The 16,399-nt window shown below is 35.7% G+C and overlaps 1 protein-coding gene across 1 annotated transcript; it reads right to left on the bottom strand.

The window, feature by feature from the left end:
• Window positions 1–1,819: 1,819 nt before the first annotated feature.
• On the bottom strand, window positions 1,820–16,108 carry rpl34 (ribosomal protein L34). The gene is made up of 5 exons (XM_077229638.1): window positions 16,031–16,108; window positions 15,538–15,608; window positions 15,320–15,419; window positions 9,648–9,751; window positions 1,820–1,944 (listed from the first exon to the last, which is right to left on the bottom strand). The coding sequence occupies exons 2-5, from the start codon at window positions 15,600–15,602 to the stop codon at window positions 1,860–1,862; spliced, it is 354 nt and encodes a 117-aa protein (XP_077085753.1). The 5' UTR covers window positions 15,603–15,608; window positions 16,031–16,108; the 3' UTR covers window positions 1,820–1,859.
• Window positions 16,109–16,399: the final 291 nt, after the last annotated feature.

The following is a 16,399-nucleotide window of genomic DNA, read 5'->3' as shown; positions in this document are numbered from 1 at the left end:
AAAAAAACAGTGATTTATGACCTTTTCCCACCCTGTTTCTCACCTCTGATTCAAACAGTCTGTTTTGGAGGTGTTTCCCCTTTAAGAGTTCAGTGCTAACGCCCACTTTTATGATTGGCTAACGTCAGTGCTGCTTATGCATAAATTATTAACGTTTATCATTTTGTATCACACGTTCTCACACAGAGAAAAAATTATTGCGGAGCAAAGAGCACATTGAAAATGCGCCAACATACAAGACAGAGCAGCCTACTTTTGGTATGAAATAAAGTCTCATCTTTTAAATTGTTATAATTATGAAAATCAAACAAATACTGTTTTGTGGTGCTTTAATGTGTAGGCATCAGTTCAAGCAGCACACAAACTGACAATCTCTTTATAGCACGAATTAAACATGAATGAAATTCAGAACTGCAAAAAGAAATCAATACACACCATTTTCCAAGTTCAAGTCCACTAACTTTAATCCTCAATCCAACTGGTTTGGTTTGTCGGACAAAAAAATGGCGGGTATCTGCATTATGATTGGTCAGATCCCGTGCCAATCAAATTCCAGCGAAAGGTCTCAACACTGAGCTCTTAAATTAATATTTTAAACCTTACAAAATGATTGCAATGTACAGTCAAAGTCATGCTTTACCTATTGTACATCTTTCAGAATCGGCAAGGTGATGCTCAAGAATGCAACGATGCATTAAGAGCCAGGGGTAAACTTTTGAGCAAGATGATGGTGATGTTTAAATGTTTCTTATTTTGTTTTACATGTTAAGATCTTTTTTACCCTCTGAAGGGCAGGACTAACAATATAATTTTTCAACTAAAGGAGAATTTACATCCAGTTCCATCCTTAATTGACTTCTTGAGTATCACTAAATGTTTGCAGGGTTTGTAATAGTTGTGTATGAGTCCCTCAGTTAGATCTCACAATGTTAGTCACTGCTAGTAAGGAGTCAAATATGCAGATGATGCTAGAAAAGCAAAGAATGTGCAGGAGCTGGAGGATTTTTCCTCATGAACAACCATTACAAAAAGACAAAAAACAAAACAAGAACAAAAAACAGTTGTGGATCATTCAAGTAATGACACACAATATTAAAATCAAGTAATTTGTGTTGTATTTTGTCTTGTGGACTAGGCTATTAAACATCTATTATGTGAAAACGCTTTTTCAGTGCAGTACTAAATAGAAAATGTTTTTATAATCTTTCTTAAATATTCTTCTGTACTCTTCCTAAAACTGCACTGCACAGTGAATCTCTCATTTATATTGAGTCTAGACTTTGTTTATGAGGGGATTTGCGAAAGTATAAAGCTCGTGCTGATTCTGAACATACATTTTAAGCGAATTCTCCCCATGTTGACTCTAAAATGCCTCTGATTTGCCAGTGTTCATGCGCTTAATTTACATGTCTGTGAATGGCTAATGCTAAACACGGAAACAACACAAGTAGTTTAGTTTTGTATGTGAATAATATTGTGTCCTCCAGTGCCCGGACTCGATTGGACTCTGACATTTTTGACGTGTCAAGTCAGAGTACAAATTCATCCGAGAGCGTGACAAGTCCGAGCTCATTGAAAATTGGACTCCAGTCCGAGCACCCCAACTCCAGCAAAGTCTCTGTCAAACCCAAGTTAGTCGCGGATATTGTGAAATTTTTTTCCGGGACGGGCCATTATTTAAAATTGGAATTTCTCTGAAAATAAAAATCTTTGTGGATTTTTGGATATTTTATTACAAAAATCTTACATATTGTAGCTTCAATTTCCTGCTAGAATAAAGGGCATTCCATCAGCACAGGAAAACAAATACACAAAACAGTGATTTCCAAATATTTTATTTAAAGAGTACAAATCGACATCTACTTAGACTTCTGGCTCTGTGCCTGTGCCTTCAGGACTTTGACGACGATCTTCTGCTCCTCAATGAGGAAAGCTCGCTTGATCCTGAAAAGTGATGAAGATGGGTGTGGGTCCTGTGCTCATAGAATGCATTTAACTCAAGAGTTTAATTAGAGCATACCTAAATTAACAGTTCATCATAACAAATATTATATTCTTTCAAATAATGTTTTCCAACAAAGAATTAGAATCCATTCAACTATTTTTTGCATAGTACAGAGCAAATGAAAGCCAAACAAAGATTGCATTTAGTGTTGTCAAAAGACTCGGTACTTCGGTACCAAGTTGGTACTAAAAAAATTTGTTACGGTACCAACTTTTCTAAAAGTTGAACCGGTGGTACCGAAGTACCAGGTTAATCTGGTTCTTGATGCGCTGTCCGAAAGGTGCACCGTTGTGTCCTCTTCATAAAAACACTCTGAGACATGGCGACCGGTGGCTCTGAATCCACTTGTGAAAAGAGGAAAGAGCCACAAATGGAAATAGTTTGGATTAGGCTAATGTCACGTTGCCATAAGGGGCCGTTCACATGCAAATTTGCAATTTCAAATGTTCTCATAATAAAAGCTCCGTGGTGTGGCGCGCTCGTTTTTCCAGGCGCGCCTCTGTTCATGGTTGCATAGCAACGCGTGAGAGCAAGCGCTTGTGGAAAGAATTTGCATGTGCAAAAAAAAAAAAAAACGATATGTGAATGGCCTCTAAAGTCGTATCAGGTGTGGCTATATCGGGGTAGTTTTACAAGTACATGAGCACAGTATCGGACCGACACCCGAATACTGGTATCAGTATCGGTGCCTCCCTATTTATGCCATTAATATCAGTCCGTCAGAAAAGCAGTTCTAGGCTTATTCTTGCCTGGATAACCTGTTAACCTTCAAGGCCACTTTTGAAAAATCCCCAGAAATGGCATACCCAAACTTAAACAGATACAGTTCATGAACCCTTTGCACTAAAAGCACAAGTATGATCTCATTTGAAAGCTGACACCTAGTAGTTTATTGTAAATGTAGAATTAATTATTTTCATAATGAAAAAAAAATGTTTAAATAGCTTCAAAGTTTTGTAAAGTTATTAGAAATGTATTTTTATGAAACATCTTCATAAAAATAAAATTGAAGTTGGCCCTGGAGCAATCTAGAAATGCACTGCAGCTAAAGCCATATGTGTGACCATTTTATATTTAAAATCTGAAAATGATAAGTCTAAAACTCTTTATTTAGTTAAATGTTTTTCAAGATCATGTCAAATTACTTTATTTTGATTAGACTCTAAAATGCAAACTGATGTTTAGTCATCTTCTGAGTCATCTATTCAGTCTATTGTCTCTATTATTTTGTGGTGCATACGAGCCCCATTCAGAGTCAGTCTCCCCTGCACACATTTACACCTCTCCAGACTGGTTATGGCTCTAAATATGCATTTCTTTTGTCTGCATTATAGCTACTAACGACTGGCTATTCACAGGCTATTCATAGGGTTTCAAACCCTAATTTATTTTATCAAAGTTCTCACTAAATATTTGAAACTGGTATCAAATATACTGAAACATTTCAGTAAGCATTCCTATTTAGAAAAAAATCATAAATCAATAACTGCTGGTGGCAGGTGCACCTGGGCTAGCTAGCATGTTAGCTTAGCACACCATCAATACACGACCATTTATGAGATTAAAACCATGTTTGTGCCTTAAACTTACTTTATAACGCAAGTCGAGTGTTTTAAATAATCTTATGTGATCTAATTTGGCTTCAGATAAAAAAAAATCCGACAGAAAATTTATTATTTATAGTGTTCTACACGATGATGAAATCTATATCGATTAGCATTACATTATAAATAATCTATTATTATGAAATACCTGACATGGCTTGAAGAACACAGGTAACTCAAATAACATTGCAATCATGTTTATTGTCTTAAACATCTTTATCTGCATGTTACAGCGATCTCTGTCAGCTACTTTCTGTATCGAGGTGACGTCTGGAATGTCACATGACTATGGGTCTTCTTCGTGATCCATATATGGACTATTATTGTGCATATAGCGCCCTCAGGCTATTGGTATGAATTGAAAACACAGCACATCTCAGTAAGAAGCGATCATGATGATTACATCGACGCATTTGGGTATAAATTCAATAAATATTATTCCTGTCTATAGAAATATGATGTGAATTAATGAGAATATATCAATATTTCTCCAAGTCTGCACATTTTTGAGCTAAAGCCCTGAGGGACGTTGTTTTGTGAATCGCTGTCATGACGACAGCACGGAGTGTTTTTTATGAATGGACCAGCTGACGCTCATAATTCATATTAAAGGTATCGACTCATTTTTTCATTTAATAACTCCTGACACAAATTAAGACATAACTGTCACTATAAGTTTCTCAGAATACAATAGTGGTCAAATACTGAATCTTGAGTCTTATATCTTTTTAATGATGTATAGTTTGTCAAGGTAATAACATTAAATCTGATAGTAAATTTGAACTAAATAAAAAAAAAAACACTTCAGTGCGCCGACGCTCTCGCAACGGTTAACAGGTTAAAAAGCTCTTAAATATGAATGCAGTTTTGGATTAAATAAAAGTACAGTCAAGTCAAATAAACAGGGTTCGTACAGACTCTGTCAAATGAAATTCCAGGACTTAAGGACTTTTCAAGCACTACTTTTTTGTATTTCAAGGACTTCAATCGGCACTTATCAAACAATATCTTTATTATTATTTTTATTAATTTCATTTTTTTAAAACTCAAATTAAACATATGGTATCTGATGTTTCACTTCATAGAGGTCAATCCATTGACCAGCGCTGTCAGGCATGGGAAATCCCCTTAATCATTGAAAGGATATTGAAACTGAATTTTTTTCCATTATATATTCCAATATATATGATTGACCTGAAAAATGAAAGTTGTATTATATACTTAATATCATGCTTTATATCTTTATATACTAATATCATGAGAAATAGCTCTATATCTCAGACGGGCTGCAGCGTTGATTTAGCGTGAAAATTTTATTTTTTCAACAAAAAAACACCACAATATTTTAAAATTAGAGATGAATGCACCGATACCACTTTTTGCAGAAGGAGATACCGATACAGTAACAGATCCCTGAATTTTCACAGCATTTGTAATTTTTAAATGTATTAGTAGATAAACCAAGAGAATATAAATCATATTAGTTGGCTTCATTTGTTCATCAAATATATATTTCTTTCAATTATTTTCATGCTTAATTAAGCCTGCTAAAATGCATTGTATGAGCTTCAGTTACTGTACATTCTATTGCTCTATCATATTGTATCTTTCATTGAATAGCACAGCACATATTTAGACTAGAGCAGCCCCAGCAGGGTCAGTGCTGAGGAATGGGTCAGTGGTACAAATGTTCAGACTAGGGGTGGCACGATCCGCTTTTTTTGCCTCCGATACCGATACCTGGGACTCAGTATTGGCCGATACCGATCCGATACTAAAATAATAATTAAAAAAAACAGTGCCAAATTACCTAATAAACTGTATCTGTATGCCTCACTGTGGGGAAGAGACTGGGATTATTCTTTTGTTAAAGGCATCAAAGCTTGACTTAAACATTATTTTCCTTACTTTGTAAAACAATACAGACAAAATATATACTATATAATTAAAATACATTTATTTTAAAATTTTAAGCGCAACTTTTTAATGAAGCAGCAACATATGATACATAGATTGGACAGAACAACTAAGGCTATCAATAAACTGCCATTGCGCAAAAGTATTGTAATATGAAAGGCGCCAATTCAGAGCGGCACGAAACCTTATGCGCATTCCGTGCGCAGAATGATGCGCTCGAAGCAACATGGAGTCACGGCACGCAGCGCGTCGCATTGAAAAGTTCAGAGCACAAAAGTAAGATATACATATATTTCTTTATTTATTCATTAGTTTGAGCCTTTTAACAGTTTTAAATTTCAGTTAATGTGCGTGTGAAGAGCAATTATATCGCTCTCTACTCCAGTGTTGTGATCACTGAGGAGTTGTGTTGTGATCTAACAGACACCCGGTTGAAAGTAACATGTGAAACTCCAGCACGTTAAAGTCCTTTTATGCAAACCATAGACCTTTATCTACATATCTACAGTATAATAATAGGAACATTGACTCATCTTGGAGAGAGTTTCATCGTGTTGACTGTTTTACCCGAGCGCGACACGCTGTTTGAGTGCTGAGAATGACTGACAGCCGCAGCGGAGGGAAGCACTTAGGTGAAGATTAATTTAACGATTTAAATCTGTACCTCACATTAAACTATGTAATGGCTTCAGAAATCTTGGAATACAGTACACGAAAACATTATAGTGCTTTATAATGTTTTTGTGCCTTTTGTGTTGTATAACAATAACATACGTAGGCTATACAATATCGGATCGGATTTGGATGGTCTCGTCTGGCGATACGTGATCCGGCAAATATTGCTAGTATCGGAGCAATACCGATACTGAGTATCGGATAGGCGCACCCCTAGTTCAGACACCAGTGAAATATCACTTATTTAATCCAATTTTGATACTTCAACAAAAACTTCCAGCCTAATTAATGTGAATTTAAAACATTATTAGAGGTAAGCAGTCAGCAACAATACAGGTCCTTCTCAAAAAATTAGCATATTGTGATAAAGTTCATTATTTTCCATAATGTAATGATAAAAATTAAACTTTCATATATTTTAGATTCATTGCACACCAACTGAAATATTTCAGGTCTTTTATTGTTTTAATACTGATGATTTTGGCATACAGCTCATGAAAACCCAAAATTCCTATCTCAAAAAATTAGCATATCATGAAAAGGGTCTCTAAACGAGCTATTAACCTAATCATCTGAACCAACTTATTAACTCTAAACTAGTGATCGACCGATGTATCGGTTTACCGATATTTTTCCCGATATTTAAGCATTTTCCCATAATCGGGAATCGGTTTTGTAATATCGGATTTTCCGATAAACGGCGCCATCTTGTGGCCGTTTTGAGAATTCCGCCATTGCAGCCCGCGTCTGAGGAGATCAGTCAATAACAACTCTGTGCACAGGTAAAGTATATGTTCTACTTGCTTTGCTTTAATTATTCAACTTTATTTAACATAACAGACATGCATGCAGAAATGAGATTTGAGACATAAATGCCTGATATAGTTTATTTATGCAGCTTGGTTCTAAAAAATTGAGACGAACTCATTGAGCCACGTAGCGTAATCCGTCATGTCCTTCCCCAATAAAGACGCAACTTTACATGAATTAAATAAAACAGACATGAATGAGTGCATGTTGAAAATAAAAGCGCTGAATTTAATTCTCTATCTGTTGTATTTGCTCACCATTAGTCTCGAAAAAAAAGTTCGTTCATATTGCTGAGCACTCACTGGGTTGATGATCAGGAATGCTCAAGCACGGCCACTGAATGAAACTTTTGACAAGATTATCTTGTTTAAACACCCTAGATTATATTATCATTTACTACATAGCAATTATTTCGCTAATACACATCTAAATATACCGCTTTGTGGAAATTAATTATTTATTATCTGCACGCGCGATCGCGGTTGAGTAACGTATAGCCTAATGTTATAGTTATGTGTAAATGCATAGATAAACAGCACTTTGTCATAAAGCATTTCATGATCTAGACCGACAAAAATATTAATAATAATTAATAACATACTAGTTGGAAAATGCGATGATGTATATGCTGTTTTGTTTGTTACTTTCCTGATGTTATAGGCTATTCCAGCTAATATTATGCAGTGAATTAATATTACCCATGAATTATTCCTCACTCTTAGTTTAAACCTATTAAACGGCACATAAACCTTCTAAAACTGTTTAAAATGAATTACATTTCAGCAAAGGTGATATGACTCCCCTGTCAATTATTTTTTCCATATGAAAACATTAGACTTTTAACATTTATTTTGCCTATTGTTAACATTGTTGCTGCTGATGCTTATAAATAATATGTATAATTTAGATATAAATTATATAATGTAATAATATAAATGTTTTTATTGTAATTTGATTAGTTTACCATTTATGAAAACAAATAAACATATCCAAATATGTTAGAATAGTTTTTGTGCTTTATTTTTTACCTCATCAAAGCTTTTATTTTTAAACAAAGACACTTAGTAACAGTGCACTTTATTTTTTAGACTCAGACCCCTCTATTTATTTGTGTATAAATAAAGGTTTTTTTTTTGTATGCAAGGAGGGAGTGATTGTTATAAATAAAATGGTTTGTTCAGTTCATTTGTGTTGTAATAATTGTGCCAAAAACAGAAGTATAACAGTAAATAAATATCGGTTCTGCATATCGGTTATCGGGCACATACACATGCAAATAATCTGTATCGGTTATAAAAAATCAATATCGGTCGATCACTACTCTAAACACCTGCAAAAGATTCCTGAGGCTTTTAAAAACTCCCAGCCTGTTTCATTACTCAAAACCGCAATCATGGGTAAGACTGACGATCTGACTGCTGTCCAGAATGCCATCATTGACACCCTCAAGAAAGAGGGTAAGACACAGAAAGAAATTTCTGAACAAATAGGCTGTTCTTAGAGTGCTGTATAAAGGCACCTCAGTGGGAAGTCTGTGGGAAGGAAAAAGTGTGGCAAAAAACGCTGCACAACGAGAAGAGGTGACCGGACCCTGAGGAAGATTGTGGAGAAGGACCGATTCCAGACCTTGGGGGACCTGCGGAAGCAGTGGACTGAGTCTGGAGTAGAAACATCCAGAGCCACCGTGCATAGGCGTGTGCAGGAAATGGGCTACAGGAGCCGCATTCCCCAGGTCAAGCCACTTGCTCAAGCTCAAAAAACGATTTAATATAGGCCTACTGCAAATAGCCTACAAGTTTATTATAATAAATATATGTTTATTTATAATTAATTTAGGCGGACAAGGCTACCAAGTACTGCACAGCTCTTAACGTAACGTATTTTTACATTAGGAAAAAAATACTTTTTCTTTGGTTGATTACAGCCCTACTTAATGCGTTATCTAACATCAACACATTGAGTGAACAATATATATTTGTAACATTCAATGTGAATGTTATTTAATACAAACACTTGATTGTTCACTTCATTCATTGTGCATTAAGTTAATGTTAACAATGTTAACAGATAAAAATTGATTTAAAAAAATTAGTACATTTTTAAATTAACCCAAAGGAGAATAATTGCTACATTATATTATACATTATAAACTATTGTTTATTGTTAGGTCATTTTATCTAACCTTATTGTAAAGTGTTTTTAATACAGATGTACAGTTTCCATCTTTGTAACCGTGATATACACTTGTGTAAATTTAATCTAAATTAAGCTTTGGTACCGAAATTGGTACAGAGAACCGTGGATTTTTACTGGTATTGGCACCGAATACTGAAATTTTGGTACCGTGACAACACTAATTGCTTTGGTTCTGTACTGTACAACCAGATCTTAAACGACATTACGGTGCATTTGCATCCTTTCTGAAACTTTAAAAATCTTCTTTCCCCATTTTAAATCACATCATTATAATTATTCTAGACACCTCCTCTTGTGTTTTAGAACACTCAAACAAATCTGTATTGTCAGGAGACAAAATGTTTAGATTAACTATACTTTTATGAGATGAGCTATCCCTTTATTATTCGCCCGTCCCAATCTACTCGTTTACAAATAAAGCAATGATCTCAGTTTGTTACCTGTCTCGTACACACTTGGCACACATGGAACCACCGTAGGCTCGGCTGACATGCTTCTTGGTTTTTGAGAGTCTCATGAGAACCTGGGGCCTCACAGCACGGATCTATCGAGGAAAAACATTAGAACATGGTTTCAATCACAGGGGTTAAAGCAAAAAAAAAAAAAATCTTTTGACTGAAAAATTTTCCTCCACCAAACCCCATTCCACAGCCTGTCACAAACCCAGTTTAAGAGCAGTTTTTTCTTCTTGTAATTAGGAGTATAGTGAGTGCATGCTTTACCTTCACAGATGAAGTACTCTAATAACATTTGGATTTAAAGAAAGGCCATTTTGAACTGCGTTTCTATTATTTACACACTTTATGAAATTTCAACATTTTCAATCTAATGCTTTTACAAGACTTGACTGTGATGTAGTCATACAAATAATTAACCATTTGCTTTACTTTAACACAAGTTTTTATTTCTCAAATAATAAAAGCTTCGGGAGCCGGATGAACAAAAGCTTTGTGATAGTGAGTATTACAAGTAATACCGTAAGCACAAGAAAAGGAAGGAAACTAAATTATTTAATTAAAATAAAAAAGAAAAGCAGATAATAAATCCGTGGAAAAACACTGCTCATTCACGTCTCTCAGCGGCCGTGCGCTCAACAGATGAATGTGCTGCTGCTCCTCTCAGTCATTTACTGAACATGGTAGACGTAGCTAGAGTGAGTGACGTTTGAAAAGTCGCTAAAAATAGCGACTCATTTGCGCGATTCTTTTGCAGTCTGTACGCGTAGGGGTGCTCTAACTGCAGCTGGGAGGGGCTGCTGCGCGAGGACTGGGCCGCCTGTGAGTGCTTTGGGATGGGGGTGGGACCCACGGCAGCACCCGCTGCTCGTTGAGAAGAGTAAGAACGATATGTGCTTTCACGTCAGAGTCTCCAAAAGTCTCCAATAACACCAGAAAAAGTCGATAGATTTGTCGCTAGTCGCTTTTTTGAAAATGTTTCACTAGAGGGTTCTAAATACTCGCTAAATATAGCGACAAAGTCGCTAAGTTGGCAATACTGGTTTAATGTAGCAAGTTGCGCAAACACTCCCAATGCTGATATTGTTCAGCCACAACACCGGTAACATGCCCACCGCTTTTGAATTAGCGACACGCTGATTGACCAGGGGGAAAATGTTCACTGTCACATCCCTAATGTTTGGCAGTTACACTATTTTCGCTAAAACGCTCATTTAAACACTCATGTAGGCAAAAACATTATAAGTCTTTTTGAATGCAGCTGCCTTCGGAAATAAGGTGTGAAAAAATTATATGGAAATGTGTTTTCCAACAATTCAGTTCAAACTAGGGGTCGACCGATATGTGATTTTCAGGGCCGATGCCGATACCAGTTATTACAGATCGAGTAGAACGATAACTGATATTTTGAACCGATATATACCCCATCTCTGGTGTAAAAATGTAAATTAATGTCAAAATAAAGAACAAAGGGTTTTGACAAATACTTTCTTTAAATGATTTTAAACATATCTTTGTATCTGAGAACTGTTATTAATAATAATAATAACTTAAACGTGAAGGGAGCACCCAGCAGCACTCTTTAAATATTTTGTAAAACTATTTTAATGTTTAAATAAAATAGTAGTAATCAAAAAGCATTTCTAATTAATTGAAATCAAACTTATTCAATTTATTTACAGTTTAACAAAAAATAAAAATTAGGGCCCTATGAAAAGATGAACTTTTATTTTGATGGGTTGCCTTGGAGATCTTTAAGTTTCTGTGCGTTTATGAAATGATGATAGCTTTTCTCAGTTGAAGCATTAAAAAAGCTCATGAAGTGACTAAGCGGCTCTGGAGATGATATTTATGCAATCATGTCCTCATATAATGATGCGGCTGAGGCTGAAAACAGCGCAAGCGTCACGCGTGCTCCAGTGTGTGTGTGTGGTAAATGAAATCACACGTCTGCGCCATTCATTTTGAGACACGCAGGATTCATGAACACGGTTTGAAATTCGATTTGACTTATATTTACCTGCTTTTTATCAACTCATCAAAAAGTTGACAAATTCCGTGACATTCCGCTTTATATAGTAAATTCCGTTTTTATGACTTGATTCCACGATTCCGTCTGTTTTCTGCATCGCAGAAACACTTTTAACATTTATTTTGCCTATTGTTTAACATTGTTGCTGCTGATGCTAATAAATTATATTTATAATTTAGATATAAATTATATAATGTAATAATATAAATGTTTTTATTGTAATTTGACAATTTAATTTAACATGAAAGACTGCTAACTTTCAACATTTTTGTTTTGTTTTTCAAGATGACTGAAAGGAGGGAAAATCAAAGTGAAGTATGGACTTACCTAGTTCTGCTTAACTGGGAGTATTAAGTTACACACTACTAAAATAGCTATGCAAAAAAAAAAAAATCAGGTAATTTAGGTCCCCCCCCCAATATGTTAGAATTTTTTTGTGCTTTATTTTTTACCTAATCAAAGCTTTTACTTTTAAACAAAGACACTTAGTAACAGTGCACTTTATTTTTTGGACTCAGACCCCTCTATTTATTTGTGTATAAATATAAAGGTTTTTTTGTTTGCAAGGAGGGAGTGATTGTTATAAATAAAATGGTTTGTTCAGTTCATTTGTGTTGTAATAATTGTGTCAAAAACAGATGTATAACAGTAAATAAATATCGGTTCTGCATATCAGTTATCAGGCACATAAACATGCAAATAATCGATATCGGTAATAAAAAAAATCAATATCGGTCGATCACTACTCCTGCCTCGGCCTTCATCCTCCCGTCGCACCGACAACTGGTGCCATCATCGGCACTGCGTGCCCACCAATGAGTGTAAGTTGCCTTGTGTGCATGTTATAATTATAGTAGGTAGTCCACAGTAACTCTACGGCAGCTTTCCCGCAAGTGGGCGTGGTTTCAGCGCAGACAGCGGACACACCCCCAGCGTTTGAGAGCAGAGACTACTGCTCATTTTTTCAAGATTTTGATCGCTTATTTTATGTACTTGCCGGCTTTTTTATTCAAATTTGGCTGGGTGGTTAATAACACATTTTTCTGTGGTGTGACAAACTCAGAACACATACTTTATTTTGACTTTAGCATATCTTTATATAAGAATATATTATAGGATGCGTTTGGTTGAGTTCATGAACGATGCAGTCAGGGTCCGGAATTAGCACCCGCCAAGCGCCAAATGCGGGTAGATTTTCCGTTTGGCGAGTAAATCTCAAAAGGCTATCCGCCACACTGGCGGGTGGATGTTCCAGACATCCAAAGTCTTGCGGAAGTTTCGGGAGTCTCCCGCATATTGATAGCGGCTGCCTGATGCCCGCAAATTAGTTAAAATCTCCAGGAATCTAGAGCGAGCGAGAAAGAAAGAGCGCGCTCATACTGTGCTCCAAACCGAGTAGCGCGCGCACTGCAGAGAGCGAGAGACCTTGTGTGTGTGCCTCAAGAAGCGTGTGTGAACCTTCTCCACACCCAAAATAGACCAACACTAAATATATAATTTTAACTTAAAGAATTAACAAATTAAGATGACAAAAAGAAAACACTGAATCAGTTTGAAGCTTTGAAAAAAACGCTTTTTTTCATCAGACTACGTTTTTTCGTCAAATAAAAATAGCAGGCCTACCTCAATCCACAGCTTGTCTAGTTTTTACTTAAAAAAGTAATATGTCTACATGATGTGGGGTGAGTCTGGATCTCCGATGGCACAGATGTCCCGGGAATACAGAGATGACGTCTCGCTAGAGTGGCCAATTTCGGAAAGCGCCTTTCATTTGCTTGTGGATGTTTGCTTCGCCAGTGATATTGCATTGTACTTGCACTAGGCCTACTGCTATTTTAATACCACGTAGCATATTTTGCAAGTAACTTCGTCGCCCTTTCTGTCAAAATGGTCCCACACAGTAGCTACTTCTTTTCGCTTGCCTTGCTTCATTGTGCTTGCTCAGCGAAATATGTCTTTAGGCGCGTGTGGTTGCGCGTGTCGACGCACCCCATGATTTAACAAATACAGGGTATATATACTGTTGTTTTTTTACCATGCAGCAAACAAACAAAAAAGCTAAATGTGTGTGTGTGTGTATATATATAATTTTAAAACATAATTTTATGTTTACTTTCGGTAAAGTATCTGATAGTTTTACAAAACCTTCAAATGTACTGTTATGAGCACTAGTTCCATGCTCACATCTTCCATGTCTTATATTTGTTGCTCTGATTTGACTTCTATGTACTCTTATTCATTCAACATAATACTTCTCAATTAAATGTACTGAAATGAATGTATATGTGACACAAAAAGGCTGTTTATTATTTTGGCCGGTAAAAAATATGCTTGGCTGGTGGATTTTTTCATCTACCAGTCCCCGTGGCAGGTGAGCCAAAAAGTTAATTTCGGACCCTGGATGCAGTAAAGCTCTTCATTGTACAGGTGATCATCTTTATCTTTAGCGTGCAGCTCAAACAATGCACATTTATAACAATAATTGGGACTGTCGTATACATTTTATTATAATGAGAAATATTGTAATAAAATGTGAATTATCTGGGTTTAGTAGCCATTTCAGCGTGTGGTTGTGGGAATAGCGTGTCCAGAACAGGGGCCAGGCTACACATTCGGACCAGCACAGTTAAGTTCGCTTGTGCATTCACGTCATTTTGTGCAGATGTAAGTCGTAATATTAAGTTTATGTAATATAAATATCTGATAAATCATATTCATATCGGTGCATCCCTAGTTTCAGCCAACACCCTAGACTTGCTATATAAACAATGGTACGAGCATGATAAAGCTGACTTTGAGTGAACTACACTGTTTGTGTGTCATTCTTGGTCCCCAGATCTGTTCTTCATTCTGATATCCAATTTTATCTAACAGTTAGTTTCTAGTACCATCATTGAAATGTATCAACATGCCAGCATTTGCAATCAGTCCTTATTTATAAGTCAAACCTTATGTCAATCCTTATTATGTTAAAAATCACATTTTATGTTTTAATACCTGTATTCTTGTTTTTTTAAAACATTTATGACATGATATAATTTAACGATGACACGAGCAAGAGTGACGTTTTTCGGAATATCAGCAGATTGCAAACATGATTGATTTCATACAACAGTTCAATAAACTGCAAGTTAATATTAAATGACATTTTAGAAATAAGTCAATATTAATGTTTCGCCTATGAAAAAGTTCTTAAAGCAGAACTGTTGCAACTTCTTAGTGGCGTTTCGTTCCTGAACTAATCTATTTTTTTTCAACGATTTGGGTGAATCAATGAGACATTCATAAAGGCTATAACAAAGTAATTTGTTCCATTCCTGAATGAATCAGCCGTTTTGTACAAATTGATTTCTCTAAAATTGTTGACCATTTCAAAAGATATTACACCACACATTCCTTTAACATAGTTATACCATGCTTTTACCCTCCTCCAAAAAAAATTCTCTACAACAGAGCTGTATACAATACAACAAGAGCTGAACATATTTTCAGCTCTTGTTGTATTGTTTACAGCTCTGTTGTAGAGACATTTTTTGTATAGAGATTTTGTATAGGTCTCTAATCTCAAACATTATTTACATCACTTTACATGCACACATAAAACTGTACACAGAACATCACTTACACCACGTAGTCTACCGGGGCAGATTCCACATGCTGACTTGGGTGCCTTACCAGTCTTCTTGGTATACAGGTATACAATGCGGTTACCTGGAGTACGGGACCTGAGTGACATGATGTAGTCATTAAGTACAGCTTTTGATGTTTACACAAGACACAATTCTATGGGAACATCGGCGCACGGTGAAGATCCATTTGTATCAATGCAGGAATCGCACTCACAGTCTAGTCTTGTTTGAAGCAGTGTTGTAGGAAAGCCTACGGCGGTAAGTCAGGCGCTGGACCATCTTGACCTGAAAAAATACAAGATCTTTATGTCTGTATAAGAGATGGCAAAACTTGTGTGGAATTCAGGCTTAATACCGGAAAAAGCATAATTTAAAGTATAACTTAAGCTAAAAATGTACAAATACCCGTCAAATAAATCAACGAATATAACCGTGTCACACTACTGTTGTAAAGACCGTATCAAATGTAAAATCGTCGTTTGATGCGTTCGTGTTTGTACGGAACGTGAATGATAACTTCACCGAGTAAACACAAGTAACAAAATTCCGTTATTGAAACTATTAATATACTTAATATGGCAAGTGGCTCTTCGATGAGACTGTGAACTACACATATAACTCTAAAAATCATACATTTCAGCTTCAGAAACGTGAGATGACGATGGATATTTGAAACATATTTTAAGCGCAAAGACAATCTACCATACCTTCTATCGCTGCAGGCGGAAGAGGAAGAACAAGAGGTGGGGTGAAAGTTCAAAATCTGCCCGCAACGGAAATAATACGTTTGCAGAGAGCAAAATAAAAGCAGTATTTTTTTTAATAGTCTATGGTATTTCTTAATATTATAATACATATTCTACAAAATAGTATACATTTTTTTAAATCATTGTAATGCAAATTTACTAATAAAAACGTAACTGACTGAAACTAGTAAAAAAAGGCATCAAGACTTTAATAGCCTATCTTTTTGAGCTTTACAAAGTACAGGCTATTTTTTATTATTAATGTTAATTTTGAAGATTTTCTTATGTATTTAAATTTCCCCTTGCGTTTTTTCTTTCGTCTTGGTTTTG

This window comes from Siphateles boraxobius, unplaced genomic scaffold (genome assembly GCF_051911475.1).
Source record: "Siphateles boraxobius isolate OS27281-9 unplaced genomic scaffold, OSU_SipBor_1 130, whole genome shotgun sequence".
Classification (NCBI taxonomy): Eukaryota; Metazoa; Chordata; class Actinopteri; order Cypriniformes; family Leuciscidae; genus Siphateles; species Siphateles boraxobius.
The sequence above is the reverse complement of the archived record's forward strand: the minus strand, read 5'-3'. Positions and strand labels throughout refer to the sequence as shown.